Source organism: Stegostoma tigrinum, chromosome 25 (assembly GCF_030684315.1).
Source record: "Stegostoma tigrinum isolate sSteTig4 chromosome 25, sSteTig4.hap1, whole genome shotgun sequence".
NCBI classification, from domain to species: Eukaryota; Metazoa; Chordata; class Chondrichthyes; order Orectolobiformes; family Stegostomatidae; genus Stegostoma; species Stegostoma tigrinum.
The window spans coordinates 34,777,849-34,799,995 of NC_081378.1; the positions used below are offsets into that span (position 1 = coordinate 34,777,849).

General features: G+C 45.7%; 1 protein-coding gene across 3 annotated transcripts in view; it reads right to left on the reverse strand.

Moving 5' to 3' along the window:
• Positions 1-15,852, reverse strand: part of ccnd2a (cyclin D2, a) — a 34,177-nt gene extending 18,325 nt beyond the window's left edge. For 2 of the 3 annotated variants that reach the window (XR_007249783.2, XM_048554088.2), the window contains exons 1-4: positions 15,168-15,852; positions 11,525-11,740; positions 9,805-9,964; positions 3,186-3,334 (exon numbers count right to left, since the gene is read on the reverse strand). Coding sequence is in view for 2 of the 3 variants with exons in the window: in XM_048554088.2 (XP_048410045.1) it covers positions 3,186-3,334; positions 9,805-9,964; positions 11,525-11,740; positions 15,168-15,362 (720 nt within the window). In the remaining variant the exon portion in view is untranslated. The remainder of the gene's footprint in view (positions 1-3,185; positions 3,335-9,804; positions 9,965-11,524; positions 11,741-15,167) is intronic. The other variant, XM_048554089.2, reaches the window with a different exon arrangement.
• Positions 15,853-22,147: the final 6,295 nt, after the last annotated feature.

Genomic DNA, 22,147 nt, shown 5'->3' on the forward strand with positions numbered 1-22,147 from the left:
TTTCACTAGATTTAGAAAAGTGAGGGGTGACATGATTGAAATATGCAAGACCCTGAGCAGTCTTAAAGAGAATGTGAAAAGGATGTTTCCTTTTATGGGCAAATTCAGAACTAGCAGGCACTGTTTCACAAGTAGGGATCACCCTTCTATTTCAGGATATTTTTTCTGACAGCCGCATGACTTCGGAACACATTGCCTCAGAAGGCTTTAAAAGGAGAAGCTGGTTTGATTACTTTACCCTACAAGGATGTACTGCCATCAAGGTTAGGTGAGAATGTGGAAAGGTGAATTATCAAGGTCAGCCATGATCTTACTGAATGATAGAATAAGCCAAATAATCTATTTCTGCTCCTGATTTATATGCTTCTATTTCATTATCCTATGTCCTCTTGAGGTCTACCACCACCCTCTTCGGTTCACAGTAACATGTTTATGATTCCAGCAAATTTTGAAGTTGTGCCCTGCATGTCAAAAGTCCAGTTATTAAGAGGCATCATAAAAATCAATAACCCTAGTAATGTTTGAGTCAATGCAGTCTTTTAATATGTAGATCTTACATCAAATGATTTCCTACATATTTCATGCTATTATTTGACATCAATAAATTGCACCTATTTTGCATCATACTATCTGTTCCCGAGTCCCTGACAGATTCTGCACTTGTCCCAAAAACCTAATTGCAATGTCGTGATATTTGCAACTAGCACTTACAAAGCCCGAGCTGGCAAATTTGGCTCATCTCACTTGTCATCAAGTCATCATCTACAGTATTGATGGTTCCGTAGATAGTTTGACAGCTGTATGTTTTTATCACAAGTGACTAAAATTCAAGAAGTGGAGAAACTCAGTAGATCTGACTGTGTCTGTGGACCATATCCATAACTGTATCATGAATTGCAAATGATTAGCATGCAAGTACAGTTAATATTAGGCTAGTCAATAGAACTCTACCGCGAACTAAGATGTTATGCTTCAGTTATACTTGGCTCTTGGTGAGACTACATCTGGAATACAATGTCTTGGTTATCTAATTTAGCAAAGCATGTATGAAGCAATTCGGAGATTTACTGGATTGATGCCTGGAATGGACAAGATGTCTTATAAAGAATGGTTGGACAGTCTAGGCTTGAACCTAGAATTTAGAATAGTAAGATACAACTTGATGGAAAGCTATAAAATCCTGATGGGTCTTGATAGGATAGAGTTAGACAGGAAGTTTCTTCTTCTAGGGGAATTTAGAAAAAAGTGCCACTGTTTTAAAATTGAGAGTCACCCATTTTAAAAAAAGGTCCAGCAAAATTTCCTGAGGACCGTAGGCTTTGGACTCACTTCCTGAACAGTTCATGGATGCAGAGTCCTTGAATATTTTTGAGGCAGGGGTAGATAGATTCTTGTTAAGTGTGAGGTGAAAAGTTATCCTAAAACAGGTGGGGGTGTAGACTTGAGGTTGCAATCAGATCAGCATAATCTTACTGAATGGCAGAAAAGATTCAAGAGGCTGAGTAGTCCACTCCCACTCGCGATTCATTATCTCATGTTCCATTCTCTAATATCTTCACTACTTTGCTTTTAGCTGCCTGAGAAGTGTTAAAGGATCTTTGCGCAGCTGTTCAACAAATAACTTGTTACTGCAAATGAAACTGTATTCTTCGGACACATTTTAAATCTTTTCCTGCTTGGATCATAATTGATTAAAAGCTGTAGGCAATAAAAAGAATTGTTAACGAGTGTCTTTCTCAACAAAATTTACAACTACAATAGTAAAAACTTGTAATCTCTGAATTAAGAGCAAATTAATTAAGTCAGCTAGACAGAAGTGCATCTGATGTGTGCCAACAGCACAGGGTTTGATCATCTACATTCCAGCTGAGATGGACTCACTGCTTGTCTTCTTGCTCAACCAGTAAAATCAACGCAGCATTTTTCTACAGTTTGGTGAATAATCAACCAAGGGCCAGGCTTCAGGCTTAGAACTTGAAGAATTCCTGAATATGCAAAAACCACTCCATCAATGGCAATAAAAAAGGCAACATGTATATTTATTCACATTTCATACTCCACAACTGTAAGCTCAGTGTTGCTTTTAGACTGTACTTCTATTTTGGACAGGAAAATACTGAAACAGAGTGCCACGTCTGGAAAATAATGTCATGCTACAGCTATGGCAAGGCTGCAGAAACCTAAGGAAACACCATGATCATCTACTCTGCCAAAATATGACTATGATATGCACGCATCAAATTACATACGAAGTGACAAAAAGTACGTATCTGATTCTCTTTAAAATTTGTTTGCTGTTACTAATTAGTTATGTTAAAAATGGATACAGAAATAACATGGAGACCTTGAAAATACAATTGGATTTTATTTCTCCCTGATTCTCAAATGGACTTTTGAGCTGATGTAATAAGTTGAATCACAGCCATCCTCTGTGCATTATCTTGCCCCCACAAACTATCTTCCAGTTGAACAGTCCATATGAAAATCAGGAGGGCCACAACATCAACATTTTCAGAAATGTAAATTCTAAGAAAAAGATGATCTATTATCGCCAGTCCTGGATTCCACAAGTTTAAACTACTGGAAATGTAACCCACTCAAAATCAACTTTTAAGCATTCTAAGTTTCTACAATTCAATGACAGAATTCCATTCTTGCATTCCAAATGCACTGAGACTAACTCAATAATTATATGTGTGCTCTTAATCACAACAGCAACTCTACCTGACAGATGGAGTTTTCTTTTCTGAAAGAACTTCAACCAGTACCTCAAGTAGTTGCATTTTTATATTTTAAATGATACAAAAAGGTAAAGTAAATGTACGGTGCTAAGCCAGAATACCCACATTCATTAAACAGGAATGAAGACTCAGCCATTCCTGAGGATGTTACTTTGCAAAATCATTCCAATGTAATGGATTAAAGTTTTGCACGGCGCAAAATTCACTGCTACATGAAATAAAGCCTCTCACATTTCCCCAAAACTTTGGTCATTTAAACACATCATCCTAAATAGTTTAAATTTATAAATGTCCTACAGTGTTCTAAAACGATTATCTTACTTAGACCTGGAACAAATTAACTCCACAAGGATTTGCAACAAAGACCAAAACTACTTCACAGACAAGATATTGGTTGCCAATCAACTGTCAGCAATTTTTTGACGAACATAACAGGATACTCACCACATCTGCATGGGAGAACTTGGCCAAGTGATCTGTCAGGTTATAACTTGAAAGTGAACTGTCACCAACATCCAGCTGAAGTCCACATATTGCTGCTCCAACACTTCCAGTCGCAATCATTGATGGCGGATACATGGCAAACTTGAAGTCTGCAGGAACAGGTACAAAGAAAGTTGAAAAACTGTACATGCTCTCAATCATGATTTTTAAACTAAAATTTCCAGCATAAGTTTCACTCCCACCACATATTAAACTACATCTGAACAGAATGATCCAAAGACAACATATTAAACTACATCTGAACAGAATGATCCAAAGACAACTCTATTACAGCATATGATCCACTTTTCAATAAAATGACATCTCAGAAATATCACGAATGATTGAATAAAAAGCCAGTGGCCCTGCCAACCAACACTGCTGTAGGTCTGCTCCTACATGTGGGCACATGAACATATTTCACTGCCGAATAACATTGTAAGCTCCTTTAATGTCATTCACAATGCAAATGAGACAGCTAGAAAATGGCTGGAGGCCCAGAGTGACTAATGCCTAGGTTCCAAAAGACTTGCATAGCTTCAATCTCCCCTCTTCCTTTCCTCTAGGAAGGACCATAAACTTGGCTATCAAAGCTCTGCATGTCCCCTCTTTGTTGTTCAACAGGCAGTGATTTGTATCAGTAGCTCCTTTTTTTAGTATATTAATTAACTACTGCAACTGTCTGAGGCAAGTGTCTCCAACAGGAGAGTGTGGCACCATTGTTTGAAACCATCCCCTCATCTTCACCATTAAAAATCAGGGAAATGACCCTCCTACTGATATGAATTCAAGCTGACATTTTCACAAAAGGACTAGGGGGGTGGGGGGGGCAGGGCACCAATTTCATACATGCGGTTTTCCAGCTCACCCAACCAAGCTAACAAGGAAGGGATTTTTTTAAAAATGTGAAAGGGACAACATCATTGTGGGTCACCTACAAAGCTGTGAGGATAAGGAATAATTATGGAATGACAAACAAAATAAAACCTATAGAGAATTTTCTAAAAAAATTAATGTTCTTGTGAATATAAATTTTCCTACCACTAGTGTACATAGATTAAAAATATAAAGGCTGCATTCCTGAAGTTTACTTTACAATACACAATTAAATGCAAAAACCATTATATTGAGCATACTTGTACTGCAATTCACATGCCACGTATAAAACCACTTAACATTGAAACTTGGGCTAATCAGAAATTTCCCTCACATCGAAAAGCATTTGCAGATAAGTCAGAACATCTATAATCAAAGTAATCCCAACTTTAAAAAAAAATTACGTTGTAAATTCAGAACTCGAACTGAATTAAAACTTAAGCTCAAAATAACCTCAACCCGGCCTTGCGACCTTAATTGTTCCAGCAGAATAATACGGTCTGCGATATTTCTTTAAAGCACATTTGAATTATGATCACTGCTCCAGGAAATCCCATTTTAAAAAATGCACTTCAGCACGGTGAAGATGTAAAACAAATGCACATTTGGTGCTTTGCCGCTGACTATTGTAATTCAGTACACTATGATCTGCAACCCTGCCTGACAAACTAACCAACCAACCAAATGACTGTTTTTCAACCATTTATTTACCTTCATTTAACACAAGTTTAACCGATCATTTATTCAGTTTTATTTGTGGAAAATTGCTATGCTCATTTCACTATCATTTTGCCTACACAACCACTTCAAATTGTAAGTAATTGAACAATATTTTGGGACACAGGAAAAAAAAAGGAGGCATTAAGTAAATACAAGTAATTTGTCCTTTTGGAAGACCGAGCAATTTAAACAAAGTTCTGCTGTGGCAGTAGAAATATACATTGTGCAGATGATACTGTACTTGTTTCAATACAAGACACCACATACTTTAATTGCAGCAAAGTTAACAGTGGAGACAAAGAAAATTTTTAATCACAACCTCATGCACCATTTCCTGCTGTAATGTTTCAAAATAACATTTATCAAGTGTGGCAAAAAAGATAATCTGCCATTGAAAATAATTTACCCAACAGAGACCAGAATATCGAATGGCTGATCTGGCTAATCAAGTTGTATAACAAGATGGTTTTGAACTGCAGCATGAAACAAATCAACCTCACCAGCATCAGCAACAGGGTAGCCTTAAAGCGATGGTGTGGAGATGCCAGTGTTGGACTGGGATAAACAAAGTCAAAAGTCACACTACACCAGGTTTATTTAAAATCACAAGCTTTTGCAGCAGACCTCCTGAGCCAGCTGCTCCTTCATCACTTCACTGAACAATGGGGCAGTGCTTTAAAAGCTTGTGATTTCAAACAACTTATTGGACTATAATCCGGTGTTGTATGACTTCTGACCTTAAAGATAGCTCCACCAGAGACTGTTTTAAAAACTAAGGATCAGGGAAGGGATTGCTGCCTTTTTTAAAGAGCAAGATACCACCACTTACTTTAAATGCTGTTTACATTAGCATTTGCTCAACCAAATAGGGAAGTTTAGTAGCACACAAACTGGCACTGGTGGCATGTACAAGGAGAGATTCAGCAGGCAACACGTACCCGCCTGGTGTGTAGACTGGTTACAAGCATCAACAATAAAGGTCCGAGATAATGGGAACTGCAGATGCTGGAGATTCCAAGATAATAAAATGTGAGGCTGGATGAACACAGCAGGCCAAGCAGCATCTCAGGAGCACAAAAGCTGACGTTTCGGGCCTACACCCTTCATCAGAGAGGGAACTGGAATAAATAGGGAGAGAGGGGGAGGCGGACCGAAGATGGAGAGTAAAGAAGATAGGTGGAGAAGGTGTGGGTGGGGAGGTAGGGAGGGGATAGGTCAGTCCAGGGAAGACGGACAGGTACGGCGGAAAAACTGCTCTGTGTCCGACCGTGACTGGTATTCGTTGATGTGTGGTTGTAGGGGGACAAAAGACGAACGGTCAGTCCTGAGCAAGGGGCTCACCTTTGTCCCCCTACAACCACACATCAACGAATACCAGTCACGGTCGGACACAGAGCAGTTTTTCCGCCGTACCTGTCCGTCTTCCCTGGACTGACCTTTCCCCTCCCTACCTCCCCACCCACACCTTCTCCACCTATCTTCTTTACTCTCCATCTTCGGTCCGCCTCCCCCTCTCTCCCTATTTATTCCAGTTCCCTCCCCCCATCCCCCTCTCTGATGAAGGGTCTAGGCCCGAAACGTCAGCTTTTGTGCTCCTGAGATGCTGCTTGGCCTGCTGTGTTCATCCAGCCTCACATTTTATTAACAATAAAGGTCCTCTGCCTGCAAACAAATGAGATTAGCTCCCAGGTGGCTGAACAGCAGGTGGGTGTGAACAGTATAATCAAATGCCTTTGGACCTCCAAAGGAGGTAGTGTCTGTTTTCTCATACCATTTGAAACAGGGACCATCGAAATGCCTTCCCAATTTTTTTTCCCTGTTCCTAAGGTGCACATTTTATTTTTTGTTTGTATCTTCATGTGAAAACAAATCTTATTGAGGGGGAGTAGCGTTTTAACGAGTATATTTACATGTTAACAGTTTAAAGTTTAGATTCTGATAGTGATTAGAATCTATTTATAAAAAATAACAATTCTAGTTAAGTACAAAAATGATCTGTTCTATTTACTTAGGTCAAAAGAGTGTGCAAAAATTCCTCAATTTATCTATGAAAAAATCTTTAACTTTTGTGATTAAATCCAGGAATAGCAGAGCTGGATTTCCAGTCCACTACCCCAGTGAGACACGACAGAGCAGACCCAACAATGCTCAACGTGTGTCTGAGGCTGTGTCTAAGAAATAAATATTACTGATCAGAAATTTCCTCTTTACAATGCAAACTGCACAGCTGTATCACAAGTCTGCCCAACAGATTTCTACGATTAATGAAATTCATGTAGCACTTTTTAGGTTTTTTTTGCTGAATATACGATTATGCTTATTTGGAAGCAATTCCATATCTTTCCAATGCAATCCTTTCAAATGTTATCCTTACATCACACTTTAGAAGCTGGTGAAAACCCATTTAAAATAACATGCTGTTCTGTCAGCTTGCTTCCAACTCCGAGTAATGAAGAAGCTTGGGGTGGAGTCAAAGGAAGATAGAGGATGTACCTCTTCTGAGAATCAGCAACAGATACTGATTTTTTCCCCCTACCCCAAAGTTTCCACTGAGGTAATAACAACAGATTTGCACACTGCTCAGACTTATTTTCTGGACTGCTGTAAATATGAAACAATCTACATAAAGTAGTATTGATAGATGCAATCATTACAAAGGGCCACAAGTTCAACTTTTGATTTGTCCATGATTAACTGAAAATATACTCTAGAGACTACAAATGCTGTGATAATACCGGCAAAATATACTGCTTTTTAAAATGCTGGGGCCGACTTTGCCATTAAGTATGAAATAATTGTTTTAACATTGACCCATTTACATCATATTTCATATACAATTAAATGCTTGGGAGATAATTTTATTTTCTACAGAAGCTCCATCCAGTTGGTCTAAGTTCTACCCTTTGTCTACACATTTCTTTTTGTACAATTTACTGGTATAACAATATTTTTTCATTTCAAATTTCTCAACATAATTCAGACAAACACTGACAGGTGGCTTTAAAGTTAATTATGAATGTTAAATCCCTGAACAGGGACCAACCTTGTGGGTCACTCCATACATCCTCCACTGTTACAGTTATTCCAGTAGTCTTTGCTTTTTGTTGTTGTATTATACTGAACAAAAGCCATGGCATCCATTCTACATGTTCTTGGCTACCAGCAGAACTACGTTTTTATCAATCTGGCATTTTTTGAAGACTCGTTTCTTTTTTTTTGAAAAGACAATACTAAATTTGAGCCTCACATATAAAGATGGCCCTTATGAGGACCACTAATTTTGTGTGTTTAAAAACTGGGGACTGAAATGAAAAAGATTTGTTTTTGAAAAATACAATGGCTACAGTTTTGAAAACTGAGTAGTTTGTCACGTAGTGCAGGTATCATAAAGAACTGTTTGAACAGGCAGTAATTGTTGTTTAATTCGCAGGTTTGGAGCGAAAGGAAGGTGTACTAATGCAGTTTTTGCTGGCATTAAGTTAAGTGCACTATGGACTAATGAACAGTTAACAAAGAGAGACATTTCTGCCTGCCAGCAAATACGATTAGTTGTCAAGTAACTGACATCAAAACAAGCTGCAATGGTAGACAGAGAAAATTGATCAGTTCTTCCCTAGCGCAGAAGTGGTCTTCCTGCTCCTTGCAGTCAAACCTCACCGTAAACTTGAAGAAAAGCAGTTTCTCTTACCTGGAACTATTATGTACAGCATAACCTTTAACTGATAAGTCAGAGACTATTTATAGCCACCTTGTGTCTCTCACCAACCAGTGGAAGCAACCAGAGAAAGATGACAGAAGTTATGCTGGCCAGCAGAATAGTTATACAAATCATCTTAAAGACAGTACATAGGAGCAAAGTCCAATGAACTGTCTCTCAACTCAGTCTATAATCTAGTTAACCCTATTGATTTGTGTGCATGAGTGAGAGAATGAGACAGAGACAGACAGAGAGAATGAGAACGAGTAAGAGAGAGACACTGAGGGGCAGTGAGTGAGTGAAGTTTATAATGGGGATTAGAGTTTTATTTATGCCAATATATTAACTGTTTAACTGTAACTAAAATCTAATTATTTGTAATAAGTCGTAATTCTTGACTAGTACAGAAACCAGGTCTGTGCTTGCCATCACTTCGGGTCTGAAAGTCAGGTAAATTGGGAACTTCACATACTTCATTAAAATTGTATGACGACTCTGGGAATAGCAGGGCTCAATGTCCAGTACATTACCCCAGTGAGTTGTAACAAATCATGAAAGAAACAAACATTTTCCAAGCTTTACATATAGCAACATATAATATATAGTGAACTCCATGAACCGCTAATATTTTCATCCTGTCCTTATTTGCAGGTTTTGTTAATGAATTCATAAACTACATTCCTAACGGAAATTGCCCATGTAAATCTGTTGCACTACAGTCATAGACCCTCAACTGATTGAAGCGCCTGCAGCCCTTTTTTTGGCAGGACAGAAGAACAAATGTTACACGTTTTCAGTTTCTATTATACATACAAAATTGGAATACACAGAAATAGGCAAGATTCCAAGCTGACAATATTTTTAACAAAATAGATGAACAAATAAGGGCAATAATGAAAACTGATAAAAAGTTCCATTGTGAAAACATTCGCCAGCAAATATTGAAAGATCGTAGAAAAGCAAAATAATAGATACAAAAAACCATATGAAAAAGGATAACGGAAATACTCAGCAGAATTGGCAACATTAGAGAGTAGTAGGATTATGCTTCAGGTCTGTGCCCTTCTGTCAACTAACATATCACCATACAATACTGAGCCCAATTAATGAACAATTTTGCTTTGACAGTTGAATCTCAAGTCATGGAACTTTCCTCTGCACATTCAAAACACAAAGCCAAAGCAAGATTTAGTCTGCTTCACTCCTGAACTTCCCTATTCTCCCACCAACATATTCTTAACCATAGGCCTTAAACAGAAGCAGCTCCAGATATTAAACCACTCATACCTGTGGCACAAAGAGCAATGAAGGTTTGTGCATGCTTTCGGATCAAGTGTAGCTTGTCTTTAGAAAGAGGAAGCTTCTTCAGGATGTGTTCAATGAAGTCATGTGGAGTCACAGCTGCAAGATTCCACTTCAACTTTCCCAAAACCACCAACTCCCACTCCTAACAGAGGAAAAGGTTAAATGCATTACAGGAAATGAACAGTGAAAAGAAGAAAATAAGCCATACAGGGAAACCTGTTCTTATTTAAAAAGAATGATATTTCAAACAAGCTATCTGCAAAGCCACTTTTTTTAAAAAAATGGTAAAAGCATTGCTTGCGTCTATTCAGGGTGAACATTTGAATATCTACCGCTAGAGGGAGCTACCAATGTGCATGGAAAAAGGAAATAAAGCATACTGTAAAGCCTTTTCTTATTAAAAATAAAGGATATTTCAAACAAGCCAACGACCACACCATTTTAAAAAATGGTAAAAGCACAACTGGCACCTATTTAGGGTGAACGTTTGAATATCTACCTCTAGAGGGAGCTACCGACTGTGATTTGCACTATTCGCAGTAGGAAGAGCCACACTACCTTCACCACTGAAATTCAAACAAAACTCAGCCCTATTAACATTATTTAGTGAGCAATGACACCAGATGTGACTGAAATTATTGTTGCTCAACTAAATGAGCACATTTACAATTTGGTTTGCTTATTTTTGTATTTTAAGACTCACACAGCTCACCCAAAGGTTGGGAGAATTTACCAACTTTTATAACCACAGAAACAATTCTATAGCAGCAATTGAACTTCCACCCGGCTTTCCCTTCTACACCACCCCCCCACAAAAAAATCTCAAAGAACAGAACAAAAGTGTTACTCATATCGTAGTTGTTCTGATATTTTATTTGCAATGCAGAAAAATAATTTGATTCATCCCAATTTTAGATGCATTTTTAAGACCTGAATGATTTTTCCAGCCAAACATTAAATTTCCTAGAAAGCAGAGATTGTAAAGAGTTTACAATCACGTTGGAAGTTTAACTTATGGGGTGGCACAGTGGCTCAGTGGTTAGCACTTCAGCCTCACGGCGCCAGGGACCCGGGTTCAATTCCAGCCTCGAGCGACTGTCCGTGTGGAGTTTGCACATTCTCCCTGTGTCTGCGTGGGTTTCCTCCGGGTGCTCCGGTTTCCTCCCACAGTCCAAACATGTGCAGGCTAGGTGGATTGGCCATGCTAAATGGGTTATAGGGGGATTGGTCTGGGTGGGATTCTTCAAGGAGCGGTCTGGACTTGTTGGGCCAAAGGACCTGTTTCCACACTGTAGGGAATCTAATCTAAATCAATAATAGAATCCCTACAATGTAGATTGAGGCCATTCGACCCATTGAGTCTACACCAATCCTTTGGGGAGCACTCCACTCAACTTCATTTTTACCACAGCTAATCCACCTAGCCTACTACATTCTGGATACCACAGGGCAATATACCTTAACCAATCCACCTAACCTGTACAACTCTGGACTGTTGGAACAAGCCCACACAGACACGGAGATTTTGCAAACTCCACAAAGATACCCAAGGCTGGAAACAAACTTGGGTCCCTGGCACTGTGGGGCAGGAACGTTAATCATATGCCACTGTGCCCCCTCCAAAGTACAGATCAGTCCCAAATGTTAACCTGCTTCACTCCAAGTTACATATAGACAACTGAAGATAGATTAATGAAATTACCAGAAGTTCACAAGGTCTGATAGAGTTGTCAGTGTATATGCAAAGCTTTTCTGCTGTCAGAGGATTATTCTCTTTGAACTTGGATGCAAGGAACAGACAAACAGCTCCAAGCAGTTGCAGGAGGTTTTTGGTAGTTGGTACAATCGATAAGAATCTGTCCAGGTAATTCACTGCCAAAGGAAACACTTCCTCCTCACACTTCTGCTCTTCGCAGACCTAAGGGAAGAGATGGATAAAAATGAGGAATAACAAGGTCGTAGAAAGTACTGTTCATAGTGAACAAGGCCTTAGCACCAGCCTTGTTCCATCATGTGCCTCCAGTTCATTGAGCAAGAAATGAACTGAAGTATCAAAGAGGCTGAAAAGACAACCCGCTGCAGTATGTCACTTTCCAAAAAAATATTCAAATAAAAGTCAGCCCATAAACCAACAAAACAACCAACACAAGCAAACACTCACCTTCCAAGCTTAATCTCAGTCCCTCCAAACTACCACAGCTACTCTGTCAAAGTATGGTAACTGAGACCATGGTACACTCCCAAATCCTGACGACTGTCCCAGTGGCACACCAAACTCAACTCATCATGCACATTTGTGATAAAACAGAAAATATGGAAGCCTTCCTCCTCATACCATCCCCTGCCCTGACAGTTGGTGGCGGGGGGTGGGGGTGAAGGTGACGAGGTGGGTGGCAATGGGAAGAGAAGGGAAGGAAAAGAGTTGGAGTAGGGGAAAGAGGCAGGTGAAAGGTTGGGGCGATCCAGGTACCGGGGGGGGGGGGGGGGGGGGGGGGAGAAGAGGGGTGCGGATCCGAGCATGGGGGAAAAACAGGGGTATTGATCTGGCTATGCGGACAAGAAGGGTGTTGATCCGGGTATGGGGGGAAAAAAAGAGGGGTATCGATCTGGGTATGGGGGAAGGGGGTAAAGAAGGGTGTTGATCCGGGTATGGGGGGAAAGAGGGAAGTCGATCCGAAGACGGGGTGGGGGGGGGGGGGGGGGAAACCAGTGGATCCAGGGAAGGGGTAAGGTGGGGGAGAAAGTGTGAATCCGGGGACAGGGTGAGTAGAGGGGAGAAGAGTGGATCGGTGGGGGGGGGGTGGATCCGAGGATGGGGTGAAGGTGGGGGGAGGGAAGAGTGGATCTGGGCAAAGGGCAGGGGGGGAGAAGGAGGAAAAGTGGATCCGGGGAAAGGGGTTGGAGGGGGTGGGGGTGAAGAGGAAAAGTGGATCCGGGGAAAGTGGGGAGAAAAAGTGGATGCGGGGAAGGGGGGGGGGGGCGCGGGGGAAGAGGAAAACTGGATCTGGGGGAAGGGGGGGGGGGGAAGAGGAGGAGGAAAAGTGGATCTAGGGAAAGGGGTTGGGGGGGGGGGTGGGGGTAGGAGGAAAAGTGGATCCGGGGAAAGGGGTCGGAGGAAGAAAAGTGGATCCGGGGAAAGGGGTCGGAGGAGGAAAAGCGGATCCGGGGAGAAAGAGGTGAGGGGGGAGCAGGAAAAGCGGATCCGGGGAGAAAGGGGTGAGGGGGGAGCAGGAAAAGTGGATCCGGGGAAAGGGGTGGGGGTGGGGGGGTGGGGGGGGAAAAGTGGATCCGGGGAAAGGGGTGGGGGTGGGGGGGTGGGGGGGAAAAGTGGATCCGGGGAAAGGGGTTGGGTGGAGGAGGAAAAGTGGATCTGGGGAAAAGGGTTGGGGGGTGGGGGGAGGAGGAAAAGTGGATCCGGGGAAGGGGGGGGGGGGGCGCAAGGAGGAGGAAAAGTGGATCCAGGGAAAGGGGTGGGAGGGGGGAGAAGAGGAGGAAAAGTGGATCCGGGGAAAGGGGTGGGGTGGGGTGGGGTGGGGGGGGGTGGGGGGGGGTGGGGGGGGGGGGGGGGTGGGGGGGGGGGTGGGGGGGGGTGGGGGGGGGGGTGGGGGGGGGGTGGGGGGGGGGGAAGAGAAGGGTGGGGGAGAAGGGGGGTGTGGGGGGGGGAGAGAAGGGGGGTGGGGGGAGGAGAGAAGGGGGGTGGGGGGAGGAGAGAAGGGGGGTGGGGGGGGGAGGAGAAGGGGGGTGGGGGGGGGAGGAGAAGGGGGGTGGGGGGGGGAGGAGAAGGGGGGTGGGGGGGGGGAGGAGAAGGGGGGTGGGGGGGGGGAGGAGAAGGGGGGTGGGGGGGGGGAGGAGAAGGGGGGTGGGGGGGGGGAGGAGAAGGGGGGTGGGGGGGGAGAGAGAGAAGGGGGGTGGGGGGGGAGAGAGAGAAGGGGGGTGGGGGGGGAGAGAGAGAAGGGGGGTGGGGGGGGAGAGAGAGAAGGGGGGTGGGGGGGGAGAGAGAGAAGGGGGGTGGGGGGGAGAGAGAGAAGGGGGGTGGGGGGGAGAGAGAGAAGGGGGGTGGGGGGGAGAGAGAGAAGGGGGGTGGGGGGGAGAGAGAGAAGGGGGGTGGGGGGGGAGAGAGAGAGAAGGGGGGTGGGGGGGGAGAGAGAGAAGGGGGGGGAGAGAGAGAAGGGGGGTGGGGGGGGAGAGAGAGAAGGGGGGGAGAGAGAGAAGGGGGGTGGGGGGGGAGAGAGAGAAGGGGGGGAGAGAGAGAAGGGGGGTGGGGGGGAGAGAAGGGGGGTGGGGGGGAGAGAAGGGGGGTGGGGGGGAGAGAAGGGGGGTGGGGGGGGGAGAGAAGGGGGGTGGGGGGGGAGAGAAGGGGGGTGGGGGGGGGAGAGAAGGGGGGTGGGGGGGGGAGAGAAGGGGGGTGGGGGGGGGAGAGAAGGGGGGTGGGGGGGGGAGAGAAGGGGGGTGGGGGGGGAGAGAAGGGGGGTGGGGGGGGAGAGAAGGGGGGTGGGGGGGGAGAGAAGGGGGGTGGGGGGGGAGAGAAGGGGGGTGGGGGGGGAGAGAAGGGGGGTGGGGGGGGAGAGAAGGGGGGTGGGGGGGGGGGAGAAGGGGGGTGGGGGGGGGAGAGAAGGGGGGTGGGGGGGGGAGAGAAGGGGGGTGGGGGGGGGAGAGAAGGGGGGTGGGGGGGGGAGAGGAAGAGTGGATCTGGGAAAGGGGTGGGAGGAGGAAAAGTGGATCCGGGGAAGGGGGGGGAAGAGGGAAGGGGTGGGGGGGGGGGGAGAGATCCGCGGAAAGCGGGGGGGGGGGTGGGGAGATCCGTGGAAAGCGGGGGGAGAGAGAGATCCGGGGAAAGCGGGGGGGGGGGGGGGGGGAGATCCGGGGAAAGCGGGGGGGGGGTGGGGGAGATCCGGGGAAAGCGGGGGGGGGGGGTGGGGGAGATCCGGGGAAAGCGGGGGGGGGGGGGTGGGGGAGATCCGGGGAAAGCGGGGGGGGGGGGTGGGGGAGATCCGGGGAAAGCGGAGGGGGGGGGAGATCCGGGGAAAGCGGGGGGGGGGGGGAGATCCGGGGAAAGCGGGGGGGGGAGATCCGGGGAAAGCGGGGGGGGGGGGGGGGAGGAGATCCGGGGAAAGCGGAGGGGGGGGGGAGATCCGGGGAAAGCGGAGGGGGGGGGGAGATCCGGGGAAAGCGGGGGGGGGGGGGAGATCCGGGGAAAGCGGGGGGGGGGGAGATCCGGGGAAAGCGGGGGGGGGGGAGATCCGGGGAAAGCGGGGGGGGGGGGGATCCGGGGAAAGCGGGGGGGGGGGGATCCGGGGAAAGCGGGCGGGGGGTGGGGATCCGGGCTGCGTCCTCCGAATACGAACCTCCAGCATCCAGGCGGCCACCATCCTCCGCATGTACGGCTGGATGTCCTGCTGCACGCACGTGAAATAGGGGCAGGGCGGCAAATAGCGCTCCTCCACGGCCAGCAGATTGTGCAGCACACGGTCATCCTGCAGCAGCTTGGGGTCGGGCAGCGCCCTCAACACGGTCTCCGGCTCACAACACAGCAGCTCCATGGCGGCCGCGGGGGAGGAAGGACAGACAGACAGCGAGGGAGAGACAGAGGGGGAGGGGACGGGAAGCTCGTGTCCTGGTCTAACCTCTCTCAGGCGGTGCGGGGCCAAGGCAGGGGCTACGGCTCCGGACGGGACGCGCTGACGCACGGAGCGGGCAGCCGCTGGTGGTGTGGAGCGGCGGCTGGGCGGGCGCAGGCAGTGCGCACATCCGACACGGGCAGCGGGAAGCGGGGAGGCCGGCGGCAGGGGACAGCGGCCATGCACATCGGGACACTCATGAAAGGCCGCCGCCAGGGTGGCACCCGAGGCAGGCGCCTTTCATCTCCGGGCACGATAGGGAGCCACGGCCACCGATAAGAAACCACGCTCGAATCGGGGGTCCAGGAGCGAAACTGCGGGTTTAAAGGAGATTAAACCCCGAGTCCACCTCCCCACCACTGGCGCTCCGCATGCAGCCAGAGGGGCCCCTCCGATCGGCGGACCACGCCTCCTTATTTATAGATGACGTAACACCCACGCTCCCTTCCCTCCCGGACGAGCCAACGGGGGCTCGCTCCCACTTTGATGGACATGAGGTTATGAACACACCCACTTGGTCGCGCGGTTCTGATAACGCCCCTTTATTAGTGACTGACAGCTAGGAATGCATCCTTCCACGCAGCCTGGAGATAATCCCCACGCACCACGCTGTTGACTGGCTGTTAGGCTTGTGCCCACACCCCCCGCACCGTGATTGACACTGTGCTAAGTGGTGCCTTCCCCTACAGTTAATATCACGTCCCCTTTGCAATTGACAAGACGTTAGAAGCGGATCCCACCATTCTGAAGAAGGGTCTAGGCCCGAAATGTCAGCTTTTGTGCTCCTGAGATGCTGCTTGGCCTGCTGTGTTCATCCAGCTCCACACTTTGATATCCCACCACTTCGGGATTGATGGTATTAGGACCCCGCCCCCTCCTTGATTGTCAGGCGGCATTTGCCACGCCCACACCGTGATTGACATACAATTCCGACCCGCCCCATCAGAAAAAAGTCTCATTGAAAAATGAGACCTCTCCTCAACCTATCTTCTCCTATCCGTCTTCGATCCGCCTCCCCCTCTTTCCCTTCCCTGATGAAGGGTCGAGGCCTGAAACGTCAGCTTTTGTGCTCCTGAGATGTTGCTTGGCCTGCTGTGTTCATCCAGCTCCACACGTTGTTATCTCACTGAAAAACAACAGCATTACGATTCTAATTCAATCTTTCCAGCATTAACAGGTGCTCACTCGCGCCCCCTCCCCCAGTGTTCGACAGGCTCTCAGTAATAGACGAGCGCAGGCAAACCCCCTCCCCCCGGGCAAGTGTAGGTATTTTCCCCGCACCCCGGCGTGGACAGTTGCAAGCTATACCTTCTCCCTCCGTGATGGCCCCTTCCTAGTGATGGACTGAGGCAGGTAGCCCTCCTCGCAGTGGTGGACAGAATTCAGATAGCCATTACACCCCATGATGGACAGCTGCAAGTTTATCCCCTCCCAGAGATGGACAGATGCGAGTTACCACCAACCCACCGTGATGGACAGGTGGAGAAAGCTCCCTGTGAAGGACAATTGCAAGAACGAACCCCTCCCAGAGACAGGCAGATGCAGATTACCTCCCTCCCCAGACGGACTGTTGCAGATATTCCCGCCTCTTGTCAGTGATTAGTAGGTACACGGGGGAGTCCCGCCCACCGCCGGTGATTGCTAGTCATTATAGCCACTCACAACCCTGACCGATTGGAGTTCCGCCTCCAATCAAAGACCGTGCCTTACTCATGACCAATGATTGACGTGTGGTAAAAGTAGTTTTGTGAATGCTGGAGAATTGAAATAACAGAAACTCAGCAGGTCTGGAAGCTTCTGTGAAGAGAAACGCCATAGCATGCAAGGTTACTCGCCAAGTGCTGGAAAATCGGATTAGAATAGGTAGATGCCAGATCACAGGTGTGGATAGGAAGGAGGAGCCGCAGGGCCTGTTATAGCGCTGCAAAACTATGATTAACTTTTCGAATCTGACATAACTGCTTTGAATTGACAGACATCGAGAGCCCGGTAAACGCCAAGCAACTTGCCAGAGATTGACAGGAGGCTGGAGCCCCTGACTGACAGATTGTCAGTGGGCCGCACAAGGTTTGAAGCTTTCTGGTGCAGATTGCCACGCCTCTCCCCTGTGCTTTTTAAAATTGGCTTGAATACTAAAGGCGAAGTATCAGTGTCTGTGCTGTTGACATGCCTGCAACCTTCTAGGAAATCCCCGTTTCAAGTACTGTACTATGGCCAAGAACCAAAACGGCTTCAGTAACCAATGCCATCTGTACAAATCCTTTTAATCACAGTTCAAGGATTTGTTCTGTGTGTGCAGAGATGGATCACTGAACCACCTTTCCAGATATATCCCATTAAAAATGCCTGTTGATCCGCCGTCTATAACAAAAGGGTTGTGTTGATTTGATTTTTATTGAGCCTTGTAATTATCTCAAGTTGCTGCAACGTGTTTAAGTTGCGTGTTTAAGCTGATCATAAACCCACATAACTACAGAAACATAAAGTGACCTCAACAAAAATCCAACACCTCTAACCAGCTAAACGTTATATTTTAAAAATGTCAACCTGTCGATCTAATTTGTGCAACGTTTAAGTTATAGTTTCAGATACGAGTTTGTGAAAGCAGCCTTTTGTTTTTCTTCGATTAGTTTCATCTTTGGGCATTTCATTTTAGTTGATGTTCTGAAATATTTTGGATTCTGCCTCTATTTTGCTCCCTGCCTATTTGTGCAGAATAAGGATGAGTTGTGACCTGCACTGTATCTGGCCTTAAGAGTTTAAGTATCGGTACGCGCAGTGCACGCGATTGAGTCTCAGCAATTTTGAGACAAATGGATGATAGCACATTGGAAGCCTGGAATGAGGGAATAAACAAAAGAAAATGCCAGAAATACGCAGTAAACCAGACAACATCTGAGGGAGATGAGGTTTCACCAGCATCTTTGTTTTAATTTCGAATTTCCAGCATTTGCAGTACATAGTTTGTCCGAATAAATGTCAGCAACAGTTTTAGATTTAAGACATCCAGTACATATACAAGACGTACAGAAAGCATACGTTTACATCTGTTTTTGGTAGTTTACTTTTCAGGGACAACGCCACGAGCCCAAGCCAGCGCCTAAAGCTGGAGGGACACTACTCCAAATCAAGTATTTCTGTCTAGGAGTTCTTCTGCTCTTATTGCCATCGATCAAGCAATGTAGAAAATTGCTTAGGGACAGTATGTACAAAAGCAGCAAGACGAATCCAACCTGGTTAATGCTGCTCCATTAATCTTCTCTCAATCACCAGCAAAGAAATGAAAGAGTTCATCAACAGTGCTATCAAACAACACCTGCTTAGAAGTAACCTGGTCAATGATTCTCAGAGAAAGTAGGAACTTCAGATGCTGGAGAATCCGAGATAACAAAGTGTAGAGCTGGATGAACACAGCAGGCCAAGCAGCATCTTAGGAGCACAAAAGCTCCTAAGATGCTGCTTGGCCTGCTGTGTTCATCCAGCTCTACACTTTGTTATCAATGATTCTCAGGTTGGATTTCAGAGCAACTCAGCTCCTGGTCTCATTAAAGCCTTGGTTCAAACATGGGCAAAAGAGGTTCTTGTCAGCGTTGAAGTGAGAATGACTGTCTTTGAAATCAAGGCCAGAGGATGGTAGAGGCATGTACTCACTCAATACTTAAGAAGCAATTGGACGAGCAGTGTACATGCCAGGCCATAGTCAGCTTTGGACCGAGTACAGGTAAATGGTGTTTGTATAGTTTGGTGTTCATTGGGTAGCATAGATACGGTGGGCTGAAGGGCCTGCTTCTATGCTGTTGACTCTGACTCTATTTTTAAGAAAAGAAAATAATAGCCAATGTGAATTGGGGGGGCTTCTCTCTGCTGATTCATGTCACACCAAGCAGGTACGCAGATGGTTGTGATTGTTGGGGGCCAGTGAATCAATTCCAGTGTGTATCTCACCTCTTAATACCTCAAAGCTAGTCTACCTTCTGCATGACACAACTCAGAGTACAATGGAATAACCCACATTTTCCTGAATGAGTGTAGTTCCAACAACCCTCAGGAAGCTTAGCATCTTTCCAGAACAAAGCAGCCCACACAGTTAGCACCACATACACAAATATTCACACCCAATGCCACAAATTCTCAGTGACAGTATTATGTACCACCTACAAGATGCATTGCAGAAATTCACCAAGGCTCCTCAGATGGCAACTTCCAAACCCATATGCACACCATCTAAATAACAAGGGTAGGAAGTACACAGAACACCACCAAATGCAAGTTCCCCTCCAAATTATTCACCATCCTGGCTTGAAAATATATTACTGTTCCTTCAGTTTTGCTGGATCAAAACTTTGGAACTCCCCCCTTAAAAGCACTGTGGGAGTTAATGCATGAAATTGTCTGCCATGATTCAAGAAGGCAAATCACCAACACTTCAGTGGCAATTAGGAATGGGTGATTAATATTAGTCCAATCAATAATTTTTGCACCCTGTGAATGATATCTTTTTCTAAAAAAAAGAGTTTGCCGATATTCAAGAACACGCCAAGTGTCATGCAGGCAGAATTGCAGTGATCAAGAGTAGCTGGTAAATTTAGTGTATAACGGTCAAACACGACAGCAATCACCCACTGTTACATGATAGTTGTATAGTGCTCAATTTATTCTTAGTACAGAGACAATTGAGGTTAAAAGGGTTTGCAATCTTGACAGTATTTCATGCTGACAAAAGAAGACAATTAATCTTTGATGAGGTGAATAGCCACTACTACGTATTTGGGTAATAGTATAGGCCTTGCTTCACCTTGTCTGGATTTTTAAGGTGCTTCTCTCAGGTCTCCCACTCAAGACAGTTACAGCCGCACCATCATGGAAAATTGTGAAGAAGATTCTTGGTTATTTTTGTAATACAATCCACAGACTCTTTAGATTTACTTAATCAAATACTTTGATCAAGTTAAGAACCAAAAGAACTGCGTAAATCAGGAACAAAAGCAAAGTTGCTGGAAAATCTCAGCAGGTCTGGAGGAGAAAACAGAGTTAACGTTTCGGGTCCGGTGACCCTTCCTCTGAACTTTGATCAAGTTACTGAAAGCAAAACATCTTTGTATTGATGTTGACATATTTCTTGGATTTGTCTGGCAACAAACACTATGTCAGAGATTCTTTGTAACCTTTAGTAATGCTGCACAGCATTACAATCTCTATGAATGGAAAGGCATTTTCATTTGATTATCAAAGGTTCCATATAGTATCCTTCTCTTCCTTTAAATGCACATTTCAGAGAAAGATTTTCTCAGGCAATATGGCCAAGGTGGTAGCAAGAACTGCAGATGCTGGAGTCAGAGATAACACAGTGTGGAGGTGGAGGAATACCTCAGGCCAGGCAACATCAGAGGAGCAAGAAACGTCAACTTTCCTGCTCCTCTGATGCTGCCTGGCCTGCTGTGTTCCTCCAGTTGCACACTGTGTTATCTCTATATTGCCAAGGTGTTTGCTTTTAAAAAGTTATTGAATGACGCGGAATCCCTTTAACAGGGATTATTTGAGCTCCAACTGTTTAGATTTGACTAACACGGGTTAAAGGAATTAGCGACCGTTGTTTACCGTCAAAACTCATCTGAGGTGGGTTTACCGAGTTGACACCAATAACTTACCCATCGGGGAGAAGCGCAAAGTCATTTAAAAATGATGGTTACGTACAAGCCAACAACTGTAAACAGAAGGAGAACCATCCGTTGCAACCGTAGGGATGTTAAACACGTTTTCTTTTCACGAGTTCTGAAACGTAAATCCTTTTTGCAATTCACGGAAAGGATGGAGTTTCCCCATAATCCAGATTTTACATGTGAGAGTGAAACAGTAAATGCGAAGACCATCTGGATTCCCCTTGGGGACATGTTTATTTAGAGATCGCCCTGAGATTCTTATAGCTACAAAATACGGAAACCCGTGTGGTAGCGAGAAGCCAACACTGCCACATCAACTCAAATTCAAGCCTTGTTTGTTTGATAGTTATTTTACCGGATTGTGTACATGCACTGCCTTAAGCTTCGCGGCGTGTTTATCTTTAATGAAAAAAGTACGCAATTACCCACATTAAAAATCCAACCAAAACAAAGTCGATGACTTTACAATAGCTTTGTGCCCAGTGCAGCAACGAAGCGGACTGCATCCTGTTGTGGCAGTTAGAGACAACAGATGTGGAATTGTCCAGAATTTGTTTGCCATATGGCAAATATGAATTGCTTTTGCATTATTTGGCCCCGCCTCTTGGCCCCTTCCCCCCCGACCCAACTCAACTCTTGGCCTCGTTTCCCCTGGTTCACCTGCTGGTGGAGAGACTGGGGTTTACCTGTGCCGCGAAGATCTTGCAGACTCCAGCTATCCTACTGCCTTCAGGACCGGGCCGGGGTGAACGGTATTAGTCTTGGTAAGGAAAGCGGCGAAAACTGACGCGAGCGTGCCGTCACTCTTAAGTGATAGTTAGGCTCGCGTAAAATCCATGTTAACAAATAAGAGGCTATGATTTTTTTAAAAAATGAATTTACTAATCCCCTACTGCCGAAAGATATATTCACTGATGAATTGTGCAAGTTTGTCGGCAGAGAAAAAATACAAAATTGATTAGACCACAAGGTATTCAGGAAAGAATGGAAAGAAAAGGGGGAGGGTGAGAGCCATGATCCCAGCTGATGGCAATATTGAACAAGCCA